Source organism: Trachinotus anak, unplaced genomic scaffold (genome assembly GCF_046630095.1).
Source record: "Trachinotus anak isolate AG129_WGS33_773 ecotype Australia unplaced genomic scaffold, CSIRO_AGI_Tana_v1 ptg000032l, whole genome shotgun sequence".
NCBI lineage: Eukaryota > Metazoa > Chordata > Actinopteri > Carangiformes > Carangidae > Trachinotus > Trachinotus anak.
Window position 1 is genome coordinate 7,083,072 of NW_027273883.1, and position 27,952 is coordinate 7,111,023.

The 27,952-nt window shown below is 38.1% G+C and overlaps 4 protein-coding genes across 12 annotated transcripts; 3 read left to right on the top strand and 1 right to left on the bottom strand.

The window, feature by feature from the left end:
• The first annotated feature begins 367 nt into the window (after nt 1-367).
• LOC139612640 (B-cell receptor CD22-like) lies at nt 368-14,871 on the top strand. Of its 7 annotated transcripts, XM_071468402.1 has the most exons (12): nt 368-532; nt 1,383-1,473; nt 1,589-4,904; nt 5,275-5,622; nt 5,830-6,141; nt 7,058-7,321; nt 8,828-9,091; nt 10,509-10,772; nt 10,913-11,227; nt 12,058-12,136; nt 12,693-12,792; nt 12,878-14,870. In XM_071468402.1, exons 3-12 carry the CDS (start codon nt 4,859-4,861, stop codon nt 13,292-13,294), a joined length of 2,409 nt encoding a protein of 802 aa, XP_071324503.1. In that variant the 5' UTR covers nt 368-532; nt 1,383-1,473; nt 1,589-4,858; the 3' UTR covers nt 13,295-14,870. The 7 variants fall into 7 exon arrangements, with proteins under 7 accessions (XP_071324503.1, XP_071324504.1, XP_071324502.1 ...); XM_071468403.1 differs by having other exon boundaries at nt 368-4,174; nt 4,819-4,904; nt 12,878-14,871; XM_071468401.1 differs by having other exon boundaries at nt 368-4,174; nt 4,859-4,904.
• A 193-nt stretch (nt 14,872-15,064) lies between these two features.
• Nucleotides 15,065-19,916, top strand: LOC139612644 (myelin-associated glycoprotein-like). 2 transcript variants are annotated; one of them, XM_071468416.1, is made up of 5 exons: nt 15,065-15,670; nt 16,369-16,668; nt 16,779-17,042; nt 19,149-19,424; nt 19,506-19,916. In XM_071468416.1, exons 1-5 carry the CDS (start codon nt 15,193-15,195, stop codon nt 19,646-19,648), a joined length of 1,461 nt encoding a protein of 486 aa, XP_071324517.1. In that variant the 5' UTR covers nt 15,065-15,192; the 3' UTR covers nt 19,649-19,916. The 2 variants fall into 2 exon arrangements, with proteins under 2 accessions (XP_071324517.1, XP_071324518.1); XM_071468417.1 differs by having other exon boundaries at nt 19,149-19,630.
• Nucleotides 19,917-19,958: 42 nt separating this feature from the next.
• On the top strand, nt 19,959-24,040 carry LOC139612646 (free fatty acid receptor 2-like). Of its 2 annotated transcripts, XM_071468419.1 has the most exons (3): nt 19,959-20,538; nt 21,025-21,093; nt 22,504-24,040. In XM_071468419.1, the coding sequence occupies exon 3, from the start codon at nt 22,511-22,513 to the stop codon at nt 23,420-23,422; it is 912 nt and encodes a 303-aa protein (XP_071324520.1). In that variant the 5' UTR covers nt 19,959-20,538; nt 21,025-21,093; nt 22,504-22,510; the 3' UTR covers nt 23,423-24,040. The 2 variants fall into 2 exon arrangements, with proteins under 2 accessions (XP_071324520.1, XP_071324522.1); XM_071468421.1 differs by lacking the exons at nt 19,959-20,538; nt 21,025-21,093 and adding an exon at nt 21,311-21,918.
• On the bottom strand, nt 23,690-27,915 carry lim2.5 (lens intrinsic membrane protein 2.5). The gene is made up of 5 exons (XM_071468422.1): nt 27,670-27,915; nt 25,975-26,187; nt 24,614-24,763; nt 24,270-24,404; nt 23,690-23,855 (listed from the first exon to the last, which is right to left on the bottom strand). Exons 2-5 carry the CDS (start codon nt 26,150-26,152, stop codon nt 23,794-23,796), a joined length of 525 nt encoding a protein of 174 aa, XP_071324523.1. The 5' UTR covers nt 26,153-26,187; nt 27,670-27,915; the 3' UTR covers nt 23,690-23,793.
• Nucleotides 27,916-27,952: the final 37 nt, after the last annotated feature.

The window sequence follows — 27,952 nt, forward strand, 5'->3', positions numbered from 1 at the left end:
TATTTTCAATTTTCTCTAATCATATGAGGAAGTTTGTAGATATCTAAGAAATCTATTTAGTAACAGTTTAAATTTTTTTTTTTGACAAATCATATATCTTGAATTTCCCATTGTCTATTTTCATCCAGTTGTGGATTTACTGGTTATTTCAAATTAAATAATCAAGCTTAAAGTATGGATTGTTTATTAAGTAACAGTTCAAAATGTAACTTCCTACCAGCTGATCCTCCCTCACCGACTCTGACTCCGTCCACACCGGAGGAGCAGGAGGGAACCTCAGTGAGGCTGACGTGCTCTGCTCCAGCTCCCTGTTGGTCTCATCCTCCAACTCTGACATGGACCCCCAGGCTGGGTGACACTCAGGAGACACTGCAGGAGAATCAGGACAAAACTAAAGTCATGACCTCCGTTCTGACCTTCACTGCTTCTCACCTCCATCATGGAAGGACCATCTCCTGTACTGCCACCTACAGCAAACAAGATGGCAGCTCTTCGTCATCTGTTAGCAGGAATTTAACAGCTGCTATTTCATGTGAGTTGATTTGTCCTGTGCTGAATTAGGACTCAATTAGTCAATTAATTGATGAGTTGATCAACAGAAAAATAATTGCCAAAAAATTTAATATGCAATCAATTTATCCTTAATCTAATATCTAGGTTTTGGACAGTTGGTAAGAGAAAACAGGTTGTTTGAAGACAAGATCTTAGCCCTTGACAAATTTAAAATAATAAATAGATGACTTGATACCTGTTAGTTGCAGTTTTTATTTACATTTCAGTCCCACCTTTTTTGGAAACAGGATTGTAGATGTGTGTGTGTGTGTGTGTGTGTCACATGGTTCATATTTTTATGTTTTTCCTGTTATGTGAAGCCTGGCATATTTCAGTGAATTAATTTACAATTTATAATGTTAATACATACATTTTTAAAAAATACACTTAAATTGATCTATTTAATGCTTTTGTGTCTTTCTAAATGTGATCAGTTTATTCAGGGATTAATTTAGACATTTCGTTTATCAAAATCTTTTTTATGTTTGGACAAAAGTTCCAACTTTAAAGAACAAGTAATAGCCCAAATTGATATATTTTAAATAATTTTGCTGTAGTATACTTTCTCTACATTTAGTCTATGTTACCACTGACCCTCATCTGTGTAAAAGACAATTATGAAGAGACAAAATGATAAAAACACAAAGACAAATAAATATATATCTTACAAGTTAACCACTGGTAGCTGGTCTTTGTTTCAAACACTGAATCAGGAAATGCCACTGAAAATTATTTCGACCCCCATACCAATCTTCTTTAACATGGATAGTGAGATGTTGTAACCAGTCACCAAGTGAGATGATGTTTTTCAATCCCACATTTCATGGCAGGTGGACCTAACAGTGGATTCCTTCCTTGGGCTGTTGCTGGTGTGTCTCTCAGTGTGAATGTCTTCTGTATCATCTTCATGGCTTTCCTTTGGTATGTGATTACATGGGATGTTGCTTTAATTTGAAAGTTCAGCTGATGTTTTTAGAACTAAATATTCTAAATAAGGAAAAGTACATGTCTTTTTCTTTTGTTTGTTTCATCACAGGAAAGCACGCAGGAAAGTGAAGCCAAAAGAAGAAGAGAGAACTTACATGTCACTGGAGCGTAGAGAAAAGTCTTCAGAGTACGATATCATTGCCCAACCTCGAAACTGACTGTCAACTTCCACTGATGATGATCTTGATAATAGTCAGATCATTTTACTTCAAGATTTCTTGTATTTCTTAAGCCTGAGCATCAAGGGCTGTCTTTATTACACTGTGATGGTTGCTATGACTGTAATTAATATCACAACATATTTTTCCAATATTGATCTATGGATCACAATGTGGCAAACATAGGTAAAACCCCATAAAAGTAAACAAATCTATAAGTAATGGAAGGTTATACATTAATTCCTCTGACATTTTAATTTGACATTGAATCTCAATTTTATTTTGCATGAAATTTAATTTTGAAAAATATATCCCTTCTATATCTGTTGATGCCTACCAGCACTGTTGCTGTCGATTTCTTTCACTGCCGACATGCTGCACAAAAAGTGTTCACATTAAAACAGCAACAAAAATATCCCTGTGTGTGTGTATATGAGTGCTCAGGTTGAGCGACATTGTTCCATTAGTGGACAAGGACCTGGTCAAAAACCAGACCTCTCCTTGATCAAACTATCACTGCAACATCAGCACTTTTAAAACTGGAAATGAATTATATTCAGACAAAATCATGGAAACAATTCATAAAAAGAAATTACCATTTTTTTATTCCCAGCAAAGCAGCAACTGCTATTTCTCTTTGCAATGTCTCCTTCTTTCAGTCGGTCTGACAATTTCAAAACTAGCTCATTTTTAACACCAATTTTCCAGCAAATTAAAGGACAATTACACCTCTTTAGAGCTCAGACAGTTGAAATGAAACCCCAAAAATTTCTACAGTGATTGTAAGATATATTTTTAAGTTGATGACAGTCATTGAACCTAACATGTAACTGTAAAAGTGTTTCAGATGTAGCTAAAGTACAGTCACACAAGTTGTTTTCACTGCATTGTCCACTCCCACTTTGACCTCCTCATTTATAGCATATGAACACACTGCCACCTTGTGTCAACTTGTCTTATCACCACTGCAAAGAAAAACGTCTACATGGGGATTTTCTCTTTTATCAATATGACTGAAATTGACACTGGAGAGGTGTGAAAATGAGGAGGAGGGAGCTGAAACAAAAGTTAACCTGGTCCAATTTTTCACTCTGGTTTTGCTCTGATGTGAAGCCAATTACGGCTGCAAGTAATTCTTTCAATCATTGATTTGTTTATAAAATGTTTATAGAATGTTAAGAAAATGAAAATGCCTTTTAGAGAAACTTATTCATGCATTTATTTTCAGCAGGCTTGACTCCTGTGATGGTATCTTCACAGGTCTTATTAAATAATCAACCAGACCTGCAGCTCATCCAGAATGCTGCTGCCAGAGTCCTCACTCACACCAAGAAAGTGGAGCACATCACTCCGGTCCGTAAATCACTGCACTGGCTTCCTGTGTGTCAAAGGATAGATTTTAAAATCGCGCTACCTGTCTAGAAGGCACTAAATGGCCTTGGATCTCCGATCTACTTGTACCACATGAAGCATCCAGACCCCTCTGGTCATCTGGGACACGTTTACCCTCAGAATCAGAGCCAAGCGAGGTGAAGCAGCTTTTAGTTTCTCTGCTCCTCACCTGTGGAACAAGCTTCCTGAACACCTGAGATCTGCTGAAACTGTCGGTTCATTTAAATTTGGGCTTAAAACATCACTGTTTTCTGCATCTTACCTATAAATCACATCATTTGCTGTTTTAATGCCTTTTATCACTGCAGAACTTTTGAAAAATGACTAAGTCAAATATTTTTATTTTATTTATTCACATTTGTTTTTAATGGTTTTAATGTTCTATTTTGAATGTATTACCATGCCTCTGTAAAGCACTTTGAATTGCCGTGTGTCTGAATGGTGCTCTATAAATAAGCTTGCCTTGCCTTTCACAGCTGCTTGTTTTCTTTGCCCAACAGTTCCAAATTCAAAGAGTCAGTTTACGATGACAGAAAAGGAGGAGCCAAAGTCTTCTGGGTGAATTGCTTCAATGATTTATCATAAAAATATTTCAGCATTTTTTTTTTTTTTATGTTTGAGTCTGAAAGATGTTGTAAAATAAGGACATTTTACTAGAATTTAGCTTGAGTGTACATTTTATTTTCTATAAACTTGACCAAAGGTTTTTCCTTGACCACTATAACTCAGTGAATACAAACGTTTACAGTGTATTTAGTTATGTAAGATTTCCTGCAGAGATAAAGGTGAGAAAAGACTTACAGTTATTTCTGGTAATATGTATATTTCCTCCTTACACTCATTGGTACATATGTGAGTTCCTCATTTTTAAGTCACTTCTTGAAAATGTTTTTAATATAGCCTCACTTCAGACAAACTGGACTTCTCTACTCACCTCAGGAAAATGACACAAATGAAAATCAACATTTGAGACAATTGACAATAAGGAGAGAAAAGATTTTCTATGATTCTTTGATTTACTGAGCTTTAGATTAATTACCATGTTTTCAAAAGCTTGATTAAGAAAAAAAAGTCCACTGCAAGAGGTAAGAGAATTTCTTTTCTAAATGTTGACACTTTAAGCCGTCAGTCTGTTGTTGGTGTTTAGAGATGTTGATATTAGTAACATATGCAGCTTTCAAATACAACTATAGAGGATGTAAAATGCTTGTATTTTTTTGTTTTCTTGTTTTTTCTTTTGACTTTCTGGTTTCATTCTTAACTGTAATTTCATGTTCTGCTTCATGTTAAATAAAAGCAGTGTGTTTTTTGAAAGTTTCCTTCACAATATTGGTGAAATAATTTTGCAGAGCTGTACAACATTTATCTCTACAGTGAGATTATTTGGCAGCAGTGGCCTTTTATTGAATTACCATGACCACAGTTACTTACACTGTCTGTCAAATCTTTCAAAAAGCACTGATTAGTTAAACTGATGCCTTCATGTTTAAAAACTGCTCATTTTAAAATATGAATGATGAAACATTGTTTTGGTCAGTGAGTGATAAATATGTGCAGGATCAAACTGCTGTTAACAGCTTCGAACCCTCTGAAAAGAAACAACTATCTTGACAAAAATATTTTCTTCATGTTAAATAAACAAACTTAAAAAGTCATGTTTCATGTCGGCTTTCAGCAGCATACAGCATAAGTTTACCAAACATGAACATATTTCATCTGTAACCTCCAGTCTCCTGTAAACTTGACCTTCTCTGTTCTGACAAACTAAGATGGCTCGTGCTCTGACTTTCCTCTTCGTCGTCTGTCTGCTGAAAGGTCAGTTCAAGTGCATTCGCATCTGCTTTGAAAACTATAAAGATGATTGAAAATCATAGCAACACGCTGTTGCTGATTTAAAGCATTCAGAGTGCAGCATGTCAGTGCCTGTGATGACAGGATGATATCCTACAAAATGAAAGAAGCAGTAAACGACCAAAATCTCTGGCCAGCCTTTTCTTACATATTTAACAGATACAGATACAGATACATGTCTCATTGTTATTTGAATGTCAAAAAACTTGAACTGACATCATGGTATAGGAACAGTGATCATTGTCGAGCAGAGCAAGCACAGCATCACAACTACACTGCTACTGTAAAGTACTGTTTCCTTTTCTTCTTTAAAGTCTGCTGTTGTGTGTTTCAGGTGCCCTGAGTGGACAGTTCATGGCCACTTTACCAAAGACTATAGAAGTTCTGGAAGGATCCTGTGTGACCATCCCCTGCTCCTTTGACGTAGAGAGCAGATTTGAAAATGACTTAGATGACACATGTAGAGCAATATGGAAAAATAAAAATGAGAATTTCTATGCCAGCCGTGAACCAAAACTAACTACAACAAAAGAAATGACAGGAGACTTAAGAAGAAAAGACTGCACCACAACCTTCAATAATATGCATCTTGATTACAGCAATGAATATTACCTCAGACTGGAATGTGAGAATAGACTGAAATGGAATTTTATACACAATGTTCTGCACATTTTGGTCGAAGGTAGGTTTTTATATCGATTTACGCACAATTCACAGATGAATTACATTTGTGGAGCTGCCTTATCCTTGTTTCCTATTTACTTTAAATTTCTTGTTTTACTGCATTTTAAATCATATGCAAATCATATGAGGAAGTTTTCAGATATTTAAGTATGAAGTAGAAGTAAGAATGTATTTAGTAACAGTTCAAAATGTAACTTCCTACCAGCTGATCCTCCCTCACCGACTCTGACTCCGTCCACACTGTGGGAGCAGGAGGGAACCTCAGTGAGGCTGACGTGCTCTGCTCCAGCTCCCTGTTGGTCTCATCCTCCAACTCTGACATGGACCCCCAGGCTGGGTGACACTCAGGAGACACTGCAGGAGAATCAGGACAAAACTAAAGTCATGACCTCTGTTCTGACCTTCACTGCTTCTCACCTCCATCATGGAAGGACCATCTCCTGTACTGCCGCCTACAACAAACAAGATGGCAGCTCTTCATCATCTCTTAGCAGGGATTTAACAGCTGCTATTTCATGTGAGTTGATCTGTCCTCTGTTCAAATTCTAACAGTGTAATTGAATTGATCCCCCGTCTTCTTTTTTACCTAGTTTGAATAAGGGCTTCAAAAATTAGTCAATTAATTGATTCGTAAATCAACTGAAAAATAATTGGACAATTATTACACGTTGTTTTGAGATAAGAACATGTGTTGGGCATTTTTCATTGTTTTCCAACATTTTAGAGACTAAACTAAAAGAATCAATAGATTACTCGATAATGAAAATAATTGTTACTTACAGCTCTAGTTTGAACGTCAAATCTGTTACTTGGGAAACAGAAACCTTCATGTAAATGTACATCAGAATCAAAACAAAAACATTGTGAACAATCTGCCTGCTCCAGTCTGTAGAACCTGTTACTTTGTAGATTTTATGTTCATTATCTATCCAGCGTTTCTCACTCTACTCCTTTCATCTGCTCATAACTGAGGTAAGTTTAGGATTATTGTCTCAACCCACTGCCATTGCAGGACAATAACATTAGTCAAACTGTTGTCTCCTATAATCAGTTCACAACTGTGGCTTCCTCTCCAGCCTGTTACATAACTGAAGCTTTGTTAAACAGCTATGTTGCTGTTTCATGTCAAATTTGTAAAAGGTTAGAGACATGTTGGCAACACAGGGCTGGAGAATGATTTGCTTTACAAGCACAAATGTAGTGAATGCTGAGGATGTGTTTAGTCTACAGTTGGTTGTTCTGACATAACCTGGTTTTATTTCATTACAGATACGAGAGCCTACGATAAGGTTACACCTACAACACAATTTAATCTCTCCCTAAATTTGATCTGCTTATTAATGCATTCATTTAGATATTTCATTTATTTTCTTTTTTATTGGCAAATTATTATATCATTAAATAATATAAATAATATATTCTTCATGTTTCAGATTCACCAAAAAACACCACAGTGTCAGTCAGTCCCTCTGGTCCAGTGCCAGAGTACAGCAGTGTAACACTGACGTGCACTAGTGCTGCCAACCCACCAGTAAGGACCTATACCTGGTACAGAGCTGATGGAGGACAGGAGACTGTCATCGGGACTGGACAGACTTTCAAAATTAAAGCTTCTGAACTCACTGCTCCTTTTTTCTGCATGGCTGAAAATGATGTTGGAGCTGGACGATCTGACATCGGTCAAATAGATGTTCAATGTATGTATCACATGATTCAGAGTTTATGGATGGACTGCAACAGCAGGGCCAGTCCTGTAACTGTGAATGTCTGTGATTGACTGACTGAGCGAGTTATCAAGTTACACCATTGGTCAGCCAAATGCTGTATGAGTGAGTCATGAAGTTACAGCGCTGGTCAACCAGCCAAGTGTTGGAGTTCCCTCGTTGGTTATTGGTCTTTCAAGATGAATTGGCATGAAAAAAATAAATAATGAGTATTTAATTTAAATTTATTTTATTTTAGTTCGTTAGTGTTTTAAAAGTGATTCTAAATTTGAAGATTACGGTGATCTTGTAACATTAAAATAAAACGTGTTTAATTTTTTGTCGCTCAAAAGATGCGTCACAACCGCCGATGTGTGACCCCCCAAATAATTTAGTTTTCTCTGCAGCAGTTCATTGATTTCATAAATGCAACACACTATAGTTTCTTTACACATAGCATAAAGGTAAAAAGTGTCATCTTCATTTTCAATGTCAAAAGGGTTTTGTGGCTCCCGGTGTTTTCTTTTCTGTGGGAAACAGGTCCAAATGGCTCTTTGAGTGTTTAAGGTTGCCGACCCCTGCTTTAACCCATGTGAATGGTGATTTATTCAGATGATGTCACGGTTATAAAATCAGGAGTTTGGCAGTGCAGAGCAGCAGGTTGGAAATGGCTTGAAAGTGACTGCTGGTTAACATGTAGTCTTAATGGACTTTATTTCAGTGACAATTTCATGTTTTTTCTGTTGAAAGAACACTTCTCTATGAGCCTTGTGCTTCATAGACAAGGCGCATGACAACATTGTGCAACTCACAACATGCCAGAAAAGATGCTCCGAGCCTCTGAGGCTGTATTCTAATGTTCCACTTGATTTATCCAAACATCTGAAGCTCACTATCAGCACACTCTGCTTGTGTGTAGCAGACAGCATATGCGCTCTCTCTGCACCCGCATATGTAGGCACATTTTACTCTCTCGATAACACCTCACACCTCATTTTAAGACCAGCACACCCAGAGGCCCTTAGATGGGCGCAACTGTATTTTCTATTTAAACAATGCGGGTGCTGGACGGGGAAATGACAACTGCGTCATTCTGAAACTAGCAGACAGGTCGTGTGTAAGATCGGGCACAAAGGGCTGAAACCAGCTGACACTAGGCTGAATTCATACGACACAATGACTTCAGTTGTTCACAGCAGTTCCACCACAATTTTCAACTGCGTCCTCCATTTTGTACACTGACCATACACAGTCCATTCATAGACTACGTTTTAAACTTGTCTTGTTAACCCTGGCTTATTTCAGTAAACTAATTTACAAGTTCATATATTAATTTGTATGAATATATATTAATTTTTCTAAGTAATGTTTTTGTTTAGTTTTTCATGAATCGCTTTATACATTTGATCTGCTTATTCATGTATTCATTGACACATTTTATTTACCAACCTCTTACTTAAAAATATTATATAATTAAATAATTTGTTCTTCATGTTTCAGATTCACCAAAAAACACCACAGTGTCAGTCAGTCCCTCTGGTCCAGTGCCAGAGTACAGCAGTGTAACACTGACATGTACTAGTGCTGCCAACTCAGCAGTAAGGACCTATACCTGGTACAGAGCTGATGGAGGACAGGAGACTGTCATCGGGACTGGACAGACTTTCAAAATTAAAGCTTCTGAACTCACTGCTCCTTTTTTCTGCATGGCTGAAAATGATGTTGGAGCTGGACGATCTGACATCGGTCAAATAGATGTTCAATGTATGTATCACATGATTCAGAGTTTATGGATGGACTGCAACAGCAGGGCCAGTCCTGTCTTTCAAGATGAATTGGCATGAACAGACATTTACAGTCTGCAGTGTTGCCAACTTGCCACGTTTGTTACTAAATTGAACAACTTTTCAGAACCCCTTAGTGGCTTTTTTCTTTAAAAAAAAAAACACCTAGTGAGAGGCACCTCTCTTGTGTCTCCTCTGTTCAGTGAGTGGCAGAGAGGCAAAGCAGCACGTTGTTACCCACACGGAGGCTATGTGCTGTGTGAGAGACAAAATAAGAAAGATATTTTGTTGTCTCTAACTTTCTCTCTGAGTGACCATTTAACAAGTAAATATAGTCGAAATCACAGCACAGTTGTTGTCTTTATGTAGTGTTATCTTCATTTTCGATGTCAAAAGGGTTTTGTGGCTCCCGGTGTTTTCTTTTCTGTGGGAAACAGGTCCAAATGGCTCTTTGAGTGTTTAAGGTTGCCGACCCCTGCTTTAACCCATGTGAATGGTGATTTATTCAGATGATGTCACGGTTATAAAATCAGGAGTTTGGCAGTGCAGAGCAGCAGGTTGGAAATGGCTTGAAAGTGACTGCTGGTTAACATGTAGTCTTAATGGACTTTATTTCAGTGACAATTTCATGTTTTTTCTGTTGAAAGAACACTTCTCTATGAGCCTTGTGCTTCATAGACAAGACGCATGACAACATTGTGCAACTCACAACATGCCAGAAAAGATGCTCCGAGGCTCTGAGGCTGTATTCTAATGTTCCACTTGATTTATCCAAACATCTGAAGCTCACTATCAGCACACTCTGCTTGTGTGTAACAGACAGCATATGCGCTCTCTCTGCACCTGCATATGTAGGCACATTTTACTCTCTTGATAACACCTCACACCTAATTTTAAGACCAGCACACCCAGAGGCCCTTAGATGGGCGCAACTGTATTTGCTATTTAAACAATGCGGGTGCTGGACGGGGAAATGACAACTGCGTCATTCTGAAACTAGCAGACAGGTCGTGTGTAAGATCGGGCACAAAGAGCTGAAACCAGCTGACACTAGGCTGAATTCATACGACACAATGACTTCAGTTGTTCACAGCAGTTCCACAACATTTTTCAACTGTGTCCTCCATTTTGTACACTGACCATACACAGTCCATTCATAGACTACGTTTTAAACTTGTCTTGTTAACCCTGGCTTATTTCAGTAAACTAATTTACAAGTTCATATATTAATTTGTATGAATATATATTAATTTTTCTAAGTAATGTTTTTGTTTAGTTTTTCATGAATCGCTTTATAAATTTGATCTGCTTATTCATGTATTCATTGACACATTTTATTTACCAACCTCTTACTTAAAAATATTATATAATTAAATAATTTGTTCTTCATGTTTCAGATTCACCAAAAAACACCACAGTGTCAGTCAGTCCCTCTGGTCCAGTGCCAGAGTACAGCAGTGTAACACTGACGTGCACTAGTGCTGCCAACTCAGCAGTAAGGACCTATACCTGGTACAGAGCTGATGGAGGACAGGAGACTGTCATCGGGACTGGACAGACTTTCAAAATTAAAGCTTCTGAACTCACTGCTCCTTTTTTCTGCATGGCTGAAAATTATGTTGGAGCTGGACGATCTGACATCAGTCAAATAGATGTTCAATGTGTGTATCACATGATTAAAATTTCTGTTACATAAAGCCTTCTGTAATGTCTATTTCAGTAAACTAATTCTTTTAATCTTATACCAGTATGTACCACCATTTATTATACTCCGCACTCTTCTGTCTTCTCTTTATTAAAGTTCCTCCACAGATTCTACACTTGTCTGATTGCACCAAAACTACAAATCATGTGAACTGTTCCTGTGAGACTGTGGGAAACCCTTCCCCCATTTTACACTGGTTTTTGGATGGGCTACCTGTCAATCACTCTGACAAGTTTGCTATCAGCACTGAGTTGCTAAATGACACAGGTCTGAGGAGCGTCATCACTGTGAATCAGCCACAATGGAGGGATCTTTCCACCTTGGTCTGCCACAGCTCCAACTCTCTGGGAGCTGCCACTCAACGTTTCTGTGTCACCAGCCTTGAGCAACAAACCTCTGCAGGAAGTCGAGGTCTGTCTTATGTATATCGTTTGTAAATGTCAGTGATCAGCTTGGAGCCACTGGGTGAACTGTAAGCTTGACAGCCCCTAAATTAATTTTAATGTCATTTTACTACTACTCATATGCATACTGTAGCGGAGACCAGGAATGGCCGAAACACTACTGGACGCAAGTATTTTCTCAAACTTTGTTTCAAACACTGAGTCAGTATTGCTGCAAAAAATTATTTCTACTGCCACACCAATATTGTTTAACATGGATAGTGAGATGTTATAACAAGCCACAAAATAAAATGCAGTCTACCTCAGATCCTAGTATCAATATCATCCATCTAAATTTTGTATTTTCAAGTGTGAAAGAAAATACATTAAATATTCGTTTATGGCTTCAGTAAGGAGTTAATGACCAGACTGTCTTGGTAGAAGCATCAGCTACCAATGCTAGTGTTACTCATCCTTTATTGACTGCTCCTCTCTACAACTTCACACTCCGTGACAATGTCACCTTCTTAAATTAGTAGTGTGATTCATGGTGCTGCTGGTCTAGTTTACAAGTCTTACATTTTGTCAAACTGCTCACAAAGTGGACAGTTTAACTGTGTGGAAATACATGTAATATCTGACTCTCCACACTTCCTGCCATCTGTTGTGTCTTGCATGTTTCAAATTTTGTTCACTTGCATGTTTTGGGGACTTTTTTTCAATACTTATATAACCTTGTATACTTTGTAGTACTTTTCAAATGATCTGAGGGTAACAACTCACCAAGATGAATTCCTTATTACTTTTAACAGGAATTATTTCTTCACACTCATTTTCCATTATCCTTGTATGTTTCAGTACAAGTGCCGCTGCCAGTCTTCATCATCACAGTGGTCGCTCTGGGAGTACTAGTATGTGCTCTGCTGTTTGTTATCAGGTACGCAACAGTGTTCAGACTACCACTACCCATCATTGTTTTACTAACTTTTACTTGGACTCCTTGAGTGGAAATTCTGTAACTCTACAGTAAGTGGACCAGGTCCTGTCCAAAGGCAACAACTTAATTTTGTCAAATTGCCACTCCAAAAAAAATTATAAAAAAAACGTTTTCCATCACTTGCCTGTTGGTTAGTTTTAACATTTGACCACCACTCTTCTTTATAGATGCAATTTGTTTATTTGGCATATGTTGCTTTGAATTTCAGCACTATTGTCTGCCAACATATCACATGATTTGAGAAATATTTTATTTTACCAATCCATCGCAACTTAAGCCTATATGACTCAGCCTCTTGAATGCTCTGCTGGTTATTGTTTTTCTATTCAAAAACGAATATTCTAAAATGTTGATTGGCAGACTAATATGACCCACCTTTGTAGCAGTGGTTCAAGTCCATTCCTATGATATTTTGTTTTTGCTAACAAAGATGGAGATGGGAAAAACAAAGACGAATCAAATATATCCATGTACATTGTTCTGCTATATTTTCCAGGGTTCAGAGGACTCACCATAAGCTTCCTAAGAGTCAATGCACAGGTGACACCAGCACATTTGCTATGGACCAACTTCTGACAAGAACCGAGGGAAATGAGGTACCTTGATTTAGATTCAAGCCAATTTCTAATTTAGGTAATTAAACCCAGTATCTGCACCACTAAGGGTTTCTCTTTAATTTAGACATCCAACACAACAGAAGAGGACATTTATACCAACACCAATGACATGAGACAGGCAGACATCTCCCAACCTGCAACTACCTCTGACCCAAACAGCTCTGGAGCAAATAATGCAGAAGAAGCCAGTAAAAGCTCAGAGAAGAAGAATGAAGATGGGAGTGATGTGATTTACTCTACTGTGACTTGGAAGAGCAAAAGCAAGAAGAAGAAGCGAGAAGACTCTGTGGACATGGTTCCGCCTGGTAGCTCCTATCTGGAGGAGGAGAGGTGCACATTGGGAGACATGGGCAGAAATTTTGCGAGCCACGCACTGGAGATGGGAATATATGACGAAGTGGAGCCTAGGAATGTGAGGAAGGAAGTGGAATGTGAATACGCTCAAGTTAAATTTAAAAAGAAGAGTGTTATGAGCAAATAGATCACTGTTCTGTTGGTGGTTGTTGCTTTTTTATCAAACTTAATACAGAAACATAGAAATTTAGATAAACATGATTATTAAGTGCCTTTGCTTTTCAGCGCATGACTGTTTATTTTTTTTGTCACTGAAGATTTTTGTTTACTATGTTGTACGTACATAATAATTAACATTTTTTGCTACGTCTACTATGTTGTGTAAAACAGTATAAAATGCTTGATATTTTTTACTCATATGCTGATGCTGATGTTAGTCATATGTAAATTTAGAGGCCCTGCTGTTTTCCATTTATTTGGCAGCGTAGCATAGTGTATTTTGTTTACTAGATTGTAACATTTGCTTTCTGTTTGAATCGGATGTTAGAGACGGATTGATAAAGAGTATGTGTTTGTTCTGTTAGGACCTTTTTCACATCAGACATTTTGGTATGTCATTGCAGGAAATGTAGCTGACATTAAAAACAAATCCACTCCACTTAGGAAAATTGGTTCCAGAGTCCTGCAATTGCACATGCTGGCTCATTGGGACCTCCTATAACATGTCAAAATGTGTGCAATGGAAAAGGTCTCTAGCTGAACTTTCCCATCAATCTTCAGTTTTATATTCAACATATCTTACCCTTGCCACTTTGTTTTAGACATGTACTGTATAGCAAGTGGTGGAGTATTTAGTATACCAGAATTTAGAAAAAGGCAGGAGAGCCTCTCTTTTCGGCTTTCTCATTTTTCAGGCTGACTGCTTTAAATGAGTTCCAGCGGGTTTCCTGTTTGAGACTGAATAGAGCAAAGAAGTTGTAGAGGGGATTAGGTGGTGGTTAAGTGGTGAGCTTCACAGTAATAGCTCAGTGGAGCATCACAGACACATTTGTGCAGCAGCTCATCTAGCAAGGTAAGCCCTCTTGTCCATATCAGTCGCAGAAAAATATAAAATCCAAATTCTCAAAACAACTTTCACAGCACTTACTTCCTTATGACATGTTATGGAATAATGGGCTGTACTGTCATGAACAGAAAATTAAGAATACCTTTTCTGAACTGAGATAAGCCTGAAAGTGTTTGAGGCCTTTAAGAGGATTTGTAGTGACACAGTGACTTACTAATACATGAAAAATGTACAAGACATCATTAAACATCTACTCAGTATTTTCAACACCGTCTTCTGTGGCATGGTGTAAAATAGCATAATAATCTGCAGAGACTGTCATAATCTAACAGTAGACCCATTGTTACAGCTGCTGTGTTACAGAAATTAAGTGGTGACTTACTGAACAGTGTACAGTGACTACTCTCTTCATGGGGACTGCTCATCTGCTTAGACTGCTCAGCTTATTTACGGGTAATGTTGAGCTTTCTGTTCCTCTTTTGTTTGTATTAGGACTTTAATAAACTTATGGGAGTTTGAGAGCTGAGAAAGGGAAAAGTTAAAAAACAGCTTGAAAGCTCTCATGCAAGCAAAAGAATATAACAAAAACCAACGCTCTTCAATATTACCATCATTATTATGAGAAACTTGCTATAACTATTTTTTTTTTTGGGTGTAGTTACTTTTTACTTCTTAATCATAAAGTAATGATTATGAAATTATGGCAATGTACATTGTTTGATAATATGGTATAAATAAAAAAGTATTTGAAAGTATTTGCAGCATTTTGCTCCATATTTTTCAACACTATTTGCTATGTTTTGTATCTTAGAAAAGGGTTGATGTTGATTTTGTCCTTGCATGTTGTAATATAGTCTTGAAGAAAACTGACAAACCTTTATCTTTGGTATTATGCCATAACAATATTTTAATTTTGTTTCAAAGAAATAATTGATTTTTTCCCCATCACTTCGGAAAGGTGAGTGGCTTTACCTATTGCAAGAAACTCTGCTTTGTGGTTAACTGAGTTTCAAAGTCACATGTCTCTAAGCATCAGAGTTTCCAGCTCTGTGTCGTGTATTCTACTTTCTCACTCATCACCAAAAATAACCTTGGTCGTGTTTTATAATACCTTCTACCCTTCTCCTCTTCTCACCCCTCAAGGTATCACAGCTCTCCAGCACGTGAAAAGCTGGAGCATCAATGTACCCACAACAATTCATGCAGTGGAGGGGAGCTGTGTTGTGGTTCCGTGTCAGACACAACCTCATTCTTGGGTCACCTGGTACCAGTACCATACACTAAGTTACCCTGTGGTGTATGACAAACTTAACCCAGATGCAGTTAAAGACCAGTTCAGAGGACGAACCTCAGTACCAGGTAATGCTGCAGAGGGAAACTGCACCCTGGTGATTAACAACGTGAGGGGAGATGACAACAACTTGCGAGTTTATGTGTGGATCCACCCAGACTTAACAAAGCAGAAATTCTATGATCAAACAGTAACTATAATTGTTGGTAAGTAAAATTTTGTAAATTTAAATTTAACTTAAGAAGTCTGAGCCTGCATGTAAAATAAAATAAAAAATCAGTCTGAGGGTTAGAGCTGACTATCCAGGTGAAGCATTCATTCAGAGGGCTGATTCTGTATTAAATATTCTACCATGCAAATAATAACCATAGGAAAAAAAAATGAATTAGGCCAACAATATATCAAAACCTGACAGTATATTTCAGCCTCCAGGAAACACCTCTGCATATGCATTTCGCACAAGAATATATTTTCAGTAGGGGGAGAAGTGTGCACATGCAAATTAATGATTAGAATTAACAACTGACAGCCACATTTTCATCTGAAGCTTGTGTAGAAATAATATTACTGCAGAATAAACAACATGATCAATATGATCAAAGATATTTAAACCTGCAACAAGCTCAACTGCTGCTGAGTTGGTCGAAACTGCAAAACTGAAAAGCAAAAATCTTTAGTGTGCAGGCTTAAAAGTGCAAACGTACGACATATAACTATCCATTTACACAGCTGTTAACATGTTAATTACGCGTCATGTTTCAGATACTGTAGAGGGTTAGGGTTAGTCGCTGCTCTGTGTGCACAACAGGAACACAGAGATCTCATTAGCACACTGTTAATTCATAAATTAAAAGCTGATTCTGTGATATTCTTTTTCTTATGATCACTTTCTTTTGACTCGCAGAGAGACATGCTCCCATTATCTCCGTTCAGAAGCAAATAGTGGATGAGGAGTTTTTCCACGCTAACTGTAGCATAATCTGCTCCTGCCCTTTCTCACCTCCACCCCTTCATTGGAGCATAAGTTCATTTCTGAAAAACTCCTCTCTAATGGCTTTTAGCCAGAAGGTGCAGGGGCAATGGTTATACACAGAGATGATGCATGGACTAGCAACGTATGAAATGCATAAGAGCACAATGAGATGTTCTGCACAGTTCACAACCTTGACCACAGAAAGTCAACAAATAACACTCAGCATTTTATGTAAGTGTTATAGTTGGTTCTAAACACAGAAGTACATTTGCTTGTCAGGTACGTTAGAAGTGAACTGTCTCACTGTTTTAATTATATGGTATGATTTTCTATATCCGTAGATAAACCTGTGACTGTGACCCTGATACCAGAAAAGGAAACGGTGATGGAGCATGGCAGTATTATGATAGAGTGTACTGTTAATTCTAACCCACGACCACACGTGTACTCATGGCTCAGAAGACAGATGGATCAGCTCAGCGAAATAAATTCAACTCAGAGAAGAATGTTCTTCAGCAACATCACACGAGACACTTCTCTCTCCTGCATTGCTCACAATGAAGTTGGACTGGGGAAGTCCAACTGGTTGCATCTGAATGTTCAACGTAAAAAAATCTTACATTCTACTTCCTCCACTGCAGCTGATGCACTCTTAATTTATTCAGCAATACACTGCTACACATTCACACCAGGGACTTTCTCAGTGTAGCTGGTGTAGAAACATTACCATCTCATAAATGTTCGTGCTAATTTGGTTCATTTCTATGCCGGTCATAACCACACAAGACAAGCAGTAACTGGCAACATATTAAACATAGTTAAGACTGACACTTTACTCATGACACTGTAAACAGTAATCATCCAAATAATCTTAACACATGGCCCACATAGTTGCTATTCAGAAGCCTTTGATCAAATCACACAGCCTCCTTCAAAGTAAATGAAATATTTATTTTAAAACTAAAACTACTATTCAGATTAAGAATTTATATATTTTTTTAAAAAGCATCATAACATCATTAAACAAAATTTATTGTAAAAGATTAAACCAGTTGTTCTGTTACACCAAAGAGACACACGCCTTCTAAATTTAAGATTGTTTCATTAAAATTAGACTTAAATAACTTAAAAAAAAAAAAAAAAGAAAATATGAATTTGTGTATGGAAACCACTGGACTAAGCCACAGATAAAAACTCAAACTAGTATAGTGGTGATTGCCCAGGGATGCATTTTAACCATCTATTAAATTCATGTAATAATCTCATTTTCTAAATTACACAGACCAATTTTCAAGGGTTACTTTTTGATTTTTGATACTCAAAGCAGATTTTGCTGGTATTACTATTGTACTTTCACTTAAGCAAAATATCTTATCACTTCTTTTCTTTCACCACTGAGTTTAACAAACCAGGCACATTTCCACTGTTGACAAAATAAAAAGGCAGGCGAAGTAAAATAACGCCAGTAGTTAAAAAATAAATAAATAAATAAAATTATTACTTACCACTAAAATAACTGTGGATGCGGAGTTTCGGTGTGAAATCATCCCAGGAAAACGTTAATATCCTTCGGGTCGGTTGTTAATCTGCATAGGTCTGAGATGCTGCCACGAAGCCGCGTACTACCTAGCTAGCTTAACCGAAAGAAAAGGTACAACGTCGTCGTCTTTTACCTGTGATTGGTTTCACTGTGACTTTTATTTATTGAAGCGATAGAGCAACGACGTAAACTCACTTTGATTGTTTTAGGGCCCCAAACTTTTATATACAGTCTATGGACCCAAACTACCGTTAGCCTGTGGAAAATGGCGGAGGGAGCTAACCACCGCTCAGTCGTTAGCCAGGGCGTCACCCTCCTGAATACAGTGATAAGAAACCCTTACCTAAGCAAACTGGGTAATGGCGGGAGAAATTGAGACTAATTATCACCTTTAATCCAAATTAGTAACAGAGTTGAAATTTGGTTAAAAAAAAAAAAAATTAATTAATTAAATTTAATTAAAAAAAAAAAACTGAGAGCGTTAATAACCGCAACAATGCAGTTCAAGTCCATTATTTTATATTTATACAAGAATTTATTTATTTTTTTAAATCTCATCTGTTGCCACAAGCAATAATGACTTTTACTTGCAAGGCATGGTTAAGGGCAAACAAACTGTATCTGTAGCAGCCCACTTAGTTTACATTATAGCACACAATACTCCACTAGAGACAACTGTCTGGACAAAACTGATCCTGCAAGAAAGGGAGCAGGTTCTCTGTAATGATTTGCACTAATAACACTGAAGGAGGGTCATTATCTCTCAAGATAATGTTAAAACTGTAGATTACCATTAATAAATTACTTTGATTTCCTGGAGCAGCTGAATGAAAGGGAAACTGAAGAGGACAGAGAAAAAGATTATGTACAATAATTTGGGATACATATAAAATATTTAATACAATCATACAATTTTTAAACATTATATTTTACTGTCACTTTTGCCTTATTATATATACACAGCTGCAGACAGGACACACGAGGAGACAGAAAGGATAGACTTTCCCAGCAGTGTTAAATTCAGGGATGTTATGGCACACTTCTTAAACCACTACACCAAACTTTATATTAATAATATCATGTTTTTAGTAGGAAAAGTGTCATGTTTTTATCTTACTGACCAAATGCCGGAACAGTTTGATCACTTTGTATTTTTGTTCCATCTGCCTAGATGCCCCAGTTATTCTGCCTGAGTCCTCCTGCCACCTGACTGGGGAGGTTCTGCAGTGTGTTTGCCAAGCTCGGGCGTCCCCAAATGCCTTTATATACTTGACCATTGATGGAAATAATAGTCTTCCATCCTTCTTCAATGTTGTCTTCACAAATAAGACAAATGTTGTCTCTGGGGAAATAAGTGGCCTGGCTGAAGTCCAGACTATTGTAACTTGCACAGCCTGGAACTCACTCGGCAACGACACCAAACAGCTGTCTATAAGCAGCTTGTCATGTAGGTAACACTCTGGGTGAATGACAGTTTGTTGTCTGTGTGTGTGTGTATCACACTAATCAAGCTAATTTCCTTTTACAGCCTCTTTGCCAGTGTGGTTGTCCATTTTGATGCTCCCTGGAGTTGCTTGGCTGTTTGGATGTGCAGTGTTCATTTACAGAAAACATTGCAGAAACAGGTTGGTAGACTTTGCCCCTTTTCATAGATTATGGTTGTGTTTGTGACAATTAATCTTGTCATTATAATTAACCATAGACAATCTCTGGGCTTTGTGTGCAGCAGTCATGTCCCTTCAAGGTATGAAACTGGAATTGTGTTTAAAAGGACAAGAATTTGTTTCAGATGTTGCTGAATTTAGAACTCAGTTTTGCATCTTTTTTAAGGCCACAAAACTCTTTGGACAATGTCCAACAGGAACAAAGATACTCCAGTCTTCAAAGGTAAAGAAAACTATTTTATTGTCAATCTCGGCACAAGTGCTTTTTATTTTTGGTTATTTTTGGACCCAGAGGCAGACACAGACAGTAAGAGGTGGTGTCTCCTAAAGACTGAGTGCAGTCTGCTAGATGAGTCAGTGGAGGCAGTGTAAGCAGGAAAGCTGGTCTGGAACCGTGGTACACCAGCACAGGAGAGACAAGGCTAGTCTGGAGCAAAAGGAAAGAAATTACTGCAGTAGATACTGAGTGGCCAAGAGAGTTTCGACCACTGAAGCAGGCAGGGCGGTGAGCCGGAGTACATGAACTGTTGGAGATGAGTTGGTTTCAGTTAGGTGTGTAGAGCTGCCAGGAGCCAGGAGTGGTAAACCCCGCCCATGACTCGCACACACATATACACATACACACAGACAAACAGAGGAGGAAGAGACACAAGGGAAAATATTTAGTAAGAAATTGAAGAAAAGCGTGAATAGCCTCTCTCTCTTCCTGTTAGATCACAAGATGAAGACATACAATCAAGTCCACATGGATCAGAGAGACACCCTGAGGTGGACGAACCTTCCTGTGTTTATGACAATGATTTTGTCGAAGACATGCGTCGAACAGCCAGAGCTGAACAGCACAAGAATAACAAAACAGCCGTTAAAACCCAAGGTGGAACACAGCCGCTCACAGAGGTGCAGTGAATGTGACTAATGAAAAATGATGCAGGTGTTCACAACAGAACATTATGGAAGCCCTGAAGGCCAAGTCAATGTTTTTTTTTGCCAGGATCTTTTTTTTTTTTTTTTTTTTTTTTAATCTGTGAAAACAACCCCTGATACACAAATGATTTTTTTTTCTTTTTGTCTCATTTTTTTCTATTTTTCTTTGTTTTGTTTTTTTGGGGGTTTTTTTGTTTTGTTTTGTTTTGTTGTTGTTGTTGTTCTTTTTCTTTCTTCCCATTATCAAAAAAACCCTTTCCTCTCATGTCTTGCCTTTCAGCGATTTCACAGACCATCCTTTTTTATCATAAAGCTAGGCAGAGACTGTGTTACATAGACAACTGGTGCTACATTGTTTAGTCTCTCCACATTGATCACCTTTTTAAGCCTTCATCCTGCTTTTGTGTTTATTGCTCAAACACTTAAAAATGCTAAATCTGTACTTTTAACCTCTCACAGGAAGTCCATTGTGATATGGATATATATCTAAACTGCTGATCAGAGGATATCTGCTGCTGCTCTCACAGAGTAAGCTCCTTATTGTATTGTATTTCCCATTTAAGTTCATTGCTTAAAACAAATTCATTGCAGACTTGAGCATGGCTATTTACACAGATAAATATTCAGACTTTAACATATCATACATAGTGACTTGAGTTTTGCAAAAGGCCTTGAATTACATACAAAATATAACATAATGTGAATGTGTTTATTTCCTGTTGCATTGATAACTGTTGCTAATGTAGGTAATGCTGACAGGAAGGAAACCAACATTAAAATTGTCCTGACGCAGCAGAAAACTAATCTACTGTAGGCTAAAGACTATTATAGTATGTAAAGCTATTCTCCGCTCTGTTGCTGAAACCTCACGTCTCAAATTATTCTAAAGAAATTATGCAATGCTGCAGCTGAGTTCAGAAAAGGATGTCCTAAATTGATTGTGTGGAAAGATAATTTGTTCCTCTGAAATGATGATTTATTCTCTGAGCTTGTGGCGTAAGCGTAACTTTGTGTGACAAATGCAGGCTCATTTCTCAATCGTGTCTGAACCTAATAATCATGTTCAGGATTGATGTAGTGGGAGGAGGTCCTTTTTAACACGTCCAGCATAAAAGTCAACACGAGCTGCAGTTTTGCATTTCAGTTAATATTAACCAACTGGCAGCTCCATGGTACTCAGTAGGAAGTGTGTCAGACTGGATATAACTGTGATGACTCTGAGCATGACTCTCGGCTTCCGGCTTAGATCATTTTATATCAGCTCATCTTTGAAATCACAAGTTATAAACTGTTTGTCTTCGATGAAAGGTCAACAACGCAAGCCTTAACATTTTTGAAAACATCTACTGCCAGGTAAGCAAATATGACTACTAACCTTTCAGCTCCGATCAAGCTGACTATGGCTCATTTGTTTTGGAACTGAAATGAGATCAGAAACATGAAATTTTAATTTTATCCATTCTCATAGAAAATAGAAAGAGATAAGAGATAGATAAAGATAATGATTCCTTAAAATCAAATGTCTTTGACTAGATATACTTGTAGTATATTCACATACAGAAACCAAATACTTGTGCGTTTATTAAAACTGTTGCTGTAAATAAACACAACACACCAAACGGAATCACTCATATGTTGTCTGGTGATAGACTGAGTTTTACCTACATTAATAGTAATAAGTAATAATAGTACCAGCATTAATAGTAATTTAATACCTTTTAGTTAATTTTGGATTGATGGCAGGTCTGATTGTGTTTTTGCCGCTGGGGCTACCTTTAAGATGATATCTAATATTTCCTCATTATCCACGGTCATTATCAGAAACAAGGTACATGTTTCTTAGTTGGACTACATCATACATCCAGACTTTATTCACAGTTGATCAAGTCTATAATTTCTAACAGGTGGTGTTGGTGTTTGTTCACTTCTTTTGTTTAGGGTACAAATGGAGCTAATCGTGAGGAGTGAGGTCATTCTTTCGGTTTACATCATCACCTTCTTAATAGGCCTGCCAGCCAACCTCCTCGCTCTCTATGCCTTCATTGTCAAGATCCACTCCAAGCCGCTTCCAACAGACATCCTGCTTCTTAATCTGACTGTCTCTGACCTGCTCTTCTTGATCATCCTTCCTCTCAAGATGTATGAGGCAGCATCAGGCATGAAGTGGAATCTGTCCAGCTTCCTGTGCTCCCTCACCTCCTTCACCTTCTTCTCCACAATCTACACCAGCTCCTTGTTGCTGATGGCAGTCAGCGTGGTTCGCTACATTGGAGTAGCTCACCCCATCACCTATCATCAGCTGCTCAAACCTGTGTATGCAATAGTGATCAGTGCTGTAATTTGGCTAATCTCAGCGGCACACTGCAGCATCACTTTCATCACCCAGCACCACCCATCCCTATCCAGCAAAAACTCCACTGTTTGCTATGAGAATTTCACAAGGAATCAGCTGGACATCCTCCTCCCAGTGCGTTTGGAGTTTTTCTTTGTGCTCTGTCTTGTACCTCTTCTAATTTGTGTTTACTGCTATTTGCAATGCATCTTGATCCTGTACAGCCGCCCCAGGATAGCCAAGATGCAGAAGCAGAAGGCCATTGGCATGGCCTTAGGGACTCTCGCTGTGTTTCTCATTTGTGTGGTGCCATACAATCTCTCTCATGTAGTGGGTTACTTCGAGGGTGTTAGCCCAAAGTGGAGGTACTATACCTTGCTGCTTAGCACCTTCAACACCTGTATTGATCCCATCATCTTCTACTTCTCCTCCTCCACCTTCCACTGCACTAGTGAAAAGTCTATTTTTAGGAGGTGGAGACACAATGTTTCAGGATTACAAAAGCACGGCACAAGCTCTGGCTGAGAGTAAGATACACTTTCTATGCTATATTTACTTTGCTTCAATGTTGTTATTGTATTTTATATTGGAGATATTATGTCTGAATGTGTATTACTGTACAGCTTTCTTTAACAGTTGTTGTAACTTCACCTGTGGCCATATGTAATAGTTGTTTATATTGATAAATGTCTCACACCCTTAAAATATCTTCAGTGCGATCTGACCCTGCTCAAAGGGATTGTTCTGCTTTCCACCCCAAACAACTATTTCATGACAAAACCACAAAACATGTTTTATGCATATGCAAAATTCCAAATTTTATTGTTTTACAGTAATTTCTATCTATATTTGAAATGGAACTCTGATCTTTTGCACTCTGGACACAGTAGTTTGCGTTAACGCGGGCCAGCCACTCTTCTGCACTCATGCATTCTGTAGGCACACATGTAGAATATACCTGCAAAACAAAACACAAGTCAGCTATAAAGTGGTATGGCACAAGTGCAAAGTACAAGATGGTAATATAATTACAAACTATGGGACTTTTTGAGGTCTGTGGTGTATCTAAAGCTTGCTCTAAAGCAACTTATTTACAAGAATTATGTAAATAAAATTTTACGAAAATTGCAGTGTCCGTGTGACAGCAGCATATTTGTGATTTTATCGTTTGTTTTCCATGAACAGAGACCAAGCCTCAGTTTGCAATAATCTGTAATATTCTTCTTTTTTTTGATGGGGAAAAAGGGTCCTTTAATTAATTTATTTATTTACTTTTTTACAATCTGTAATATTCATAAGAATTTAAACTGTTTTGTTTACCAATATACAGTAATTACACTGAACTCTACTGCACTCCTTTATATGAACAAACCTGCAAAGAAGGTCATGAGCAGTGCCACCCAACCTAGTATGTAGGACCAAGAAAAGCGCCAGTCACCAAAACGCTTGCCCAGGAAGTTCACTGTCACCCCAGTGTAAATGGCCATTGCAAGCAGAACAAAGAGAGCTGGACGTGTGGACAGAGAGCGACATATATTAAAATGAATATCAAGAATTGTAAAGTTCATTTCAGTTAAAGGCTACATTGTGCACAGTTTCGATGGCAAGCCTAGGAAAATTTTGTCCCAGAGTTACACAACATGCAAATTCATTGCATGATACGTTATTTGTGGCAACTGTGATGTTGAAAACCAGACTAAAGTCACCGAGACGTACTTGAAACAAAGAACATGATCCCAGCAGCAAATGAGCGGTTGAACCTCTCAAAGGCTGAGAAGTGGGCAAAGGAGAGGATTCCTGCAATGATGCCAGCAAAGCACGACATGGCAGAGAGGATCATGAAAGCACGAGTTGCATTCCAGTAGGCTGAGGAGGTGCAAAACAAGAAAGAGAAAAAATACTATAAAGATATGCATAAGAAGATACATTTGAAAATTATAAACCTAAAATCTCACTTTCATTTCAAAGCTTGCTGGGAATGAATCTAAACCCCTTAAACATGAACTCAGACAGTTTGTTCTTCATAACATTTTACATTTTTAGATTTCAGAGAAACTTCTCTAAATCTGACACCAATACTACACCGCGATTACCCACTATGTTGCTCGGTAGGTAGGCGTATTTTCACCTAGGCAAGCTGCTAATTTGGTTGTCAGATTTTTTTATTGAGACATTATGACAGCATTGTATATCCTGTCTGTTCTTTATCTCTTCATTTTAAATGTCATGGGCCTGGTCTTACACAGCAAAGTAATCAAGGAGGAAGTCAAGAAAGTTAAAATAACACAGGTAACCACAATTATCATTTAATACTCTCAGAGACAGAATCAGGATCAAGATGTTTGATAATAAATTGCACAGTATTTCATGGCTTTTACTTCAGTGAAGTGCATGGCTTTTACTTAGTTACTTACTGGAGCACTCTGACATGTCAATATTGTTGTTGTCAGTTGGTTAGCCCAACAAATATCTCAGAAACTATAAGATGAATTGGCCATAAAATTATTTAACATGACATATGCTAATGACCCTGGTTATTGCCCGATGTTTTCTCTAATGGTGCCACGAAGTTAACATTTTTGGTTCGGAGTGAAATGTCTGGATGGATTGCCATGAAATTTGCTTCAGACATTTAAGAATTCTAATTACTTGTGACCTCCTGACTTTAATCTAGCAGCATTTTTTGTCATTTTCTTTGGTCTGTAAGCAAATAACTGCAAAACTAATAACATCCCCATTGTGTTTATGCTAATTACCAACTTTTAGCATGGTAACATGCTAAACTAAGTTGGTGAATATTAGCATGCTGATGTTAGCATTTAGCTCGGAGCATCAGTGTGCCTAAGTACAGTCTTACAGAGATGCTAGCATGACTGTAGCCTCCTAGTCTTGACTGCCACTATGGCAACTGCATCCAATGAGAGACACCTAGAAATTCTTATTATTGTTCCTCAAAAGTAAGGACAGTTATCATTGTGTTCAAATATGCAGACCTGGATTCTGATAAGTGTTTTGATGTGTCAGAGAGATCCAAAGGGATTTTTTTAAAGGGTCCAAGAGGATATTTTCCCACTTACCAATGCTGTCAGTCTGCATGTAACACTTGCCAGACATGCAGTACCTCCACAGGCCCTGATGGGCGAAGCTGCCAGACAGACGGTACTGCATCCAGTAATCTGTGGCTGTGGAGACCACCAACAAGATGTTCCCCACAATGGCACAGAACAGGCCCCCTCCCATGAAGCTGTACATCATGAGTGACACTATGACAGCGTTTAGGGCTTTATGCACTGTGCAAAAAGAAAACAAGAAGACTCAGTTGTGAACTTGTAGCAATGACGTTAACATTTTTCTAAGTATAGGATTTGAATATTAACTAAGTAGGTTAAGTAAACAGGAGTGGGGTGACGGTGTAGATGCAAATGCAGGAAAAGACTGACACGTAGGAGTTGCCAAATGTAGTCAGTCAACTGTGATGTTGACAACCACAGGTAACAATGGGGGCTTATATTTGAGCTAGTGTTAGGGCAATGTAATTTAAATATCTGATGAGTTTAGATTGACTTAGCAAGGCTGGGGGCTCAAACCATCATTCTTTCTGGCACACACCATCTTCATTAACCATTACTTGACCTATTGAAAACAGTTGAATGTATACTACTGCATTTACTGAAAAGCACAAGTGACTCCTACCTGTAGACTATCTGTGAGTGTGCAAAGAGTCGGAAATGCGTTATCAGCTCAGCTATATTTGTCATGGGCCTGCACTTATTTACCAGCAGCAACATATGCAGCTCCTCATTCTGCCTGAAGATACACGGGGATGTTGGAACTAGTCTATCTACAAATGCATGTCTATTTGTCTTGACTACACAGTTAGCTTTGACAACAAAGCACAGAAATTGCTGCTGGAGTGGACAGATTAATCATACCGACCACAATGAGGTCAGCTCATAGCAACGTTTGCTCTCTCTTTGTTTGAACATGCTATTTTAATACTCACTACTGCATAAACAACAAATGTGCACACTTCCTAGACCAACCAGACAAAACCTGAATGAGAAAATAGCCACCAAGAATAGCACAGTTAACTCACACGCAACTAACCATGCTGTGAGAGACACTGATGGATACAAATGAAACCTAGAAATCAAATATTGAGCAAAGTTTTAAAACAAAGACAATGACAGCAGCTTAGATAAGAAAAATAGCAGCATGTTTTTGGCAAATGAGTCCAACTCCTTGAAGATAACACCATGCTGTCAGGTTCAATCATGTTCTCCTGTGTAGGTTCTGAGTGAGATAAGTGATGTGAAGAAATCAGCATAAAGCAGAACATGTCAAACACCTGTGTCAGTCGGGTCGATTTAGCTCTAATCTATCAGAGACAACATACATCATCGTCTACACTCTTGGGTGGTGGGTCTCAGTACCATAGATTTCTCTGTATATATGAAAGAAACCAGATAAATCTTTTATATTAAGTTCGGCATGAAATCTTGAGAAAAGTATAATCAAATAGATATTCTGGAAAAAACAGCAATAAAAACATCTACCACACATTTATATAAAATATTCATATTGGATGTAATGACTTGAGCTAAAATGCTGGAAGGTTGTCACTGTCACATTGTGAAGGCCCCCTTTCTCCACCTGTGAGAACTGCTGAGACTCAATGGTTAATGTGCCATGGTATGCATTCTACTTTTTACTCCCTATTCTTACCAGCTAAGTGACATCAGCCATCAACAAAAGACCTGACATCATCTTACCTGAATTCCTCAGGATATACCAACCCTCTCAAGTAGCAGCCTTTCCTCAGGGAAAGAGTGAGAGAGAGTGCAAGCCAGGAGTGAGCGAAACGTCAAAGAGGAAGCCCTAGGCTGAATTCCAAAAAGTTATCCCCTCCACTTTTCTGTTGATGGAGGCAAAATCCTTTAAAACAATCAGCACAGAACAAATGCACTTGAGCTGGTGGGCCAAAAGCCACGTGACTCTTCCACATTGAACTACATGGGAGTATTTTGGGGGTCAGGGGAAAGGGGAGGGGTGATG